This window comes from Gavialis gangeticus, unplaced genomic scaffold, assembly GCF_001723915.1.
Source record: "Gavialis gangeticus isolate Ggan-Ray unplaced genomic scaffold, GavGan_comp1, whole genome shotgun sequence".
NCBI lineage: Eukaryota > Metazoa > Chordata > Crocodylia > Gavialidae > Gavialis > Gavialis gangeticus.
This window is the reverse complement of record NW_017729001.1, coordinates 984,173-988,734: the sequence shown is the minus strand read 5'-3', so window position 1 is coordinate 988,734 and position 4,562 is coordinate 984,173. Positions and strand designations below refer to the sequence as shown.

Below are 4,562 nucleotides of genomic sequence, written 5' to 3'. Positions count from 1 at the left end.
ACTCACAGCAACTGCCAATTGGGCTCCCTACAGAACAGAGGCAATTGAGGGATGATGACAGGACTCTGCTCCTGCTCCATGCAGCTGAAGCGTTCAGCCCAAGGTGATCTAGCGCCAAGGCAGCTAAGACTGAAAAAAATCGTTTTTTCCTTCATTCCACCTTCCCAAAACAAGATGCACGTCTTATTCTGAACTGTGTGAATAAATATTGCACTTATTCTTTTGAATTGTCCTGCTCAGGTGCTTCATAACAATGCCAGATATCACAGAATTGTCTTGATTCTGTGCAAAATTTAAATCACAACACGATGCTCTTTTCAATTTGATATAAATAATTTCAAGCTATAGCAAACTAATGTAATTTTTCAGTGAGCTTAACATCTCAATTTATTATTCGCTCTGGAAGCAGTAAGTAATACAATGTTGATACCTGAATTGTGTGTAAATAAGCTACATCATTTTAGAAAAAAACTGGAACAAAGCTACAATTTCTTTCTAATAAAAAGAACACTTAAACACTTAAGTTCCACACTGCATTTGAAATAGTAAATTAACCACATTTCATAAGGGGAAAAGCATACATTATAGAAGCTTAGCTGAATAAGTAGGAATGTCACAAGTGCCTTCACTTAGAACAGGTGCCTCATAAAAAATTAACATCAGTGGAATAGCTTGATGCAGTACTTCTGAGCCATCTCTTTAATTATACATGAATGCATTGCTACCTGCATAAAACAGACCTAAAGATGCACAGAAACCATCTCAGTTCTGAGATTTCACAGGTTACATTGCCAAGTAAACAATCTGGTACTCAAAAACATAAATTTTGTAAGAACTGGAGGATGACAATCATGGTGTGTTTAAGCAGGATAAAGTGAGAATAGCACATCAATATACAATGAGAAACATCCAAAAATTATATGGAGGAAAGAAAACTGAATACAGTGGTATTTATCTGAACTAGTGTGCAAGATTTATTACCCTGTAGTTGCTCTGGTGGTAAAGACGACAAATAAAGCAGCTTATGATCCAAGTCAATGAGCTGACCTTGGTTTTGGTTTCTTACTGTATGTTTTTGATTCCACAGTGATCTGGAAATCCTGCAAGCAAGGCTTATGGTGTTAGGTAGTTGAGCAGCCTGAGAACATCAACAAAACAGTTTAAAAGTGGTGTAACTGACAGTATTTATTAAGGGAAATTAGGTCTGTACAGAGTAACAGTCCATTTTTAAGTGAAAAAGGGATCTATAGCATAATGGCTAAAACAGGAGAAAGCCACAATACAGAAAGGTTTGAATCAGCGGACAACAGTAAGGAGAAACTAAAAGGAAATATAAGGGTGTGCAAGAACATGAAAGTGCCTCTTTGTAGCTAAGCTAGAAATTTGAATCGTATAAACTTCCACTGAAATTATAGAATGCATAGGTACCAACTATATTACCAAAGACATTAGATTTCCATTCTTTGACAACACATAAATGCAACAAAGCAAAAATATGGGAAAAGTCAAAACAGACGCAAAACTTGAAAACACACCTTATGGTGCCATAACCCAAAAAAGCATGGATTCAAATGAACTTCCAAGCCTTGTAACCAGTCTCTTTTAACATGAAGTACTGAAATAAGAAACCACTCCTTCACTCAGGCTGCAGAAGTACATCCAGTTTGCAACTGAAAGGACACGTTATTCCTATCTGCTAGCTCTGCAACCTAGATGTGGGAATTAAACATTATACTGGGTTCCAATTTGGGTATGTTCTTCAAGAAGGGAAATCTGATCTTATTTCAATTTTTTTGAGAGGCATACACTCAGAACCACCCAACAATCATTAAGTTGCATAACAGCTTATATAACTGTGATGTTATCCTTGTTACCATTGTGCTACCTCTCCCTTTCCTCTCTCTCTTTTCAAATCAAACTCACTTGTTACAGCTTGTCTCCTTTTAGGCTCTTATCCTGTAACAAGATCTGCATGGCCAATTCTCTTATACCGCAGAATCCCACAGTTTTAAGCATGGCATTGTGGGCACTAGTTGACTGTCTATGGTAACTGACTCCCCTCCCCCCCCCATTCAGATAGCTTCTAATTACTGGATTTTTCAATTATGTACATTAGTACATATTCTAATTATACAAGGAAGTCTGGTTTTCCACCAAAATTTAAAATCAACAATGTAAATCACAAGCAACCTAAGACCATTTTAATTCTGTTTTGCAGGGTTTTTTGTAACCCATGCAAGATTTCAAACACCTTTTCAGAGCTTCAATGCATATAGACTGTTACAACATTAACTGAAGCAGTTGCAATCTTTCACAGTAGAGTCAATTTTACAAAAGAAGAACTTACTGTGCAGTTCACGATGTATCACATCTACTAGGTTTGGTTCATCTCCCCACCAGAAAATCCACAGTTCTTTACAATCCGGTTTGACATCACGACGCCACACACACAGTAAATTGGCCTGCAAGCAGCGGATGAAGCTGAGCAGAATTGGATCATCCTGGGCTGGGGCTGAGATAATGGGACCACAGTCCCCATGACCTTCAAAATTGTATCTACGCCATTTGATGCCCGTGAGTTCAGCCTGAAAAGGGGAAAGAAAGTTAAAACCATTAGGTCATTTTATTTTAAAACTAGTAAATAATCATTGTTTTGTATTATTTCCTACTTGAGTATTCAGTCACTGTGGCTGAACACTTCTATAGCATTCTCTCCCTTGGTTCTAAAAGAACAAGGAAAAAAAACCCCAGACATTTTGGAGAAAATGCGAAGGAAAGAGTTTTACCCTTAGACTTAATTGTTTCAAAACAACCAGCTTCTTATAACTTCGAGTTGGTTCATTGCACTTTTTAAAATATTTATTATTAATTATCTATTATAACACCATCCAGAGGTCCCAAAAGGACTGTTGCCTACTGTGTGAAGCGCTGTACAAGACGACAGCCCCGTCCCAATGATTTTAAGGGTGAATATTCCGCACACATATAATATGAGGCAACCCTGAGGATCACACTCCACCCTGAACTACACAAATCAGTCCTCACTGTCTGTAGTACCTTGGTATTTGGCACATGCAAAGCACAAAAAGAAAGCAACTAAGGAGCAGACCAATTCCTAGAATGGCTTCACTGGAGAGAGATCTGTCCTGCTCTGTCTGTCTTATGCTTTGCCCACAATGTGAGCAGTAGACCTAAGTAGTGGGGAACAGAAGGACCACTGGCTGCCTTCTGAACACTGCCATCTTAATTCAGGTAAATAAACTGTAGGAAAGGGTGGACCAGGAGGAAAGTTTAGTCTCAGGACAGAATGCTCAAGCAAGTTTCTAGGGGACAAGAGAAAACTGTACTGCTGCAAGGGGCAAATCTGGAAAGGTTTTAATACAATCTGTTAAGGTGTTATGCCTACAGAGTAAGCTAGGAGCAGGCATAAACAGCGGTGAAGACACCCTTAAAGTCACAAAACTGGAAAACGTATCCAACAGGAAGGAAACATACCAACAAGGAACACAGTGAAAAAACTGGTATAGCCTCTAGTATAGTTTCAGATATTATGGTTTGTTTCCACCCCCATAACACACATCCACTTAATTTGGGGTAACACAAGGAACAGTAGTAACCAATTAATTAGTAAGACCAGGTAAATATAAAAATGCTAAATCACCGTATCACCTGGCTAGCCAGGCAGGTTTGTTATTTATCAATCACCATGATGAGTCTTAAAAAGGAGGATAGAGTAATGGCTTCACAGATTTTGGAGTAGAAGTTTTTTCTACACCAAAAGGGCAGCCCAGGAAAAAGGGGAGAGTTGTTTAAAGGTAAATACTGACTAGTGGATTATAGAAACCATCACCTTTGCTCTTCTAGTATTCCCAACTTAAACAGTAATTACATTCCTAAGGAAGTTAAACATGGTGAGGTTAACTTGCAAGGGTTTTAAAATGACAAAGGCAAGAGGCCTGTGACTGATGCAGTAGCCAAGGGAGAGCAAACAGAGACTCAAAGGTGTTGATGTGTTCAGACTGTTCACAACAGCATTTTGGAACAAACTGAAAACAAGTCTGCAGTAATCAAGGCCAGAAAGGAGGAAAAAAGGCAGTAGTCAAAACATGAAATTAGTTTTTCAACAAGAGTTACAACTATGCTAACAGAAAACAAAAAAGGAGTGATTTCACAGATGTCATGCAGAAGGAAGTAGAAAGGTGTAGAGGTCTGAAAAATGTGGGCCTAGAGAAAGGGCAGAATTAAAAGATGACATCAAGTTTAAGGCCCCTTATTTCTGGGAGGACAGCAGTTCTGCCTAGAATGATACGGAAAAGAGAGAAAACAGATCAAGAGTTCAGTTTTCATGACACTGAGTTGAAAACTGATGATGGGATTTCGGCAGACAGATGACGGAAAGGCTAACAGATGCTAGATTGGAGGAAGGAATATCTAGCTTTGTAAGTACAAGAGTTAAGTAGTCAAACTTGGATCACACACACACACACACACACACACACACACACACACACACACACACACACACACACACACACACACACACACACCCACACAAACACACA

General features: G+C 38.8%; 1 protein-coding gene across 1 annotated transcript in view; it reads right to left on the bottom strand.

Moving 5' to 3' along the window:
* MED13L (mediator complex subunit 13 like) overlaps positions 1–4,562 on the bottom strand; it is a 517,387-nt gene that overhangs the window by 467,413 nt on the left and 45,412 nt on the right. Inside the window, exon 2 of the mRNA XM_019506688.1 lies at positions 2,348–2,585. Within this exon, the coding sequence (XP_019362233.1) occupies positions 2,348–2,585 (238 nt within the window). The remainder of the gene's footprint in view (positions 1–2,347; positions 2,586–4,562) is intronic.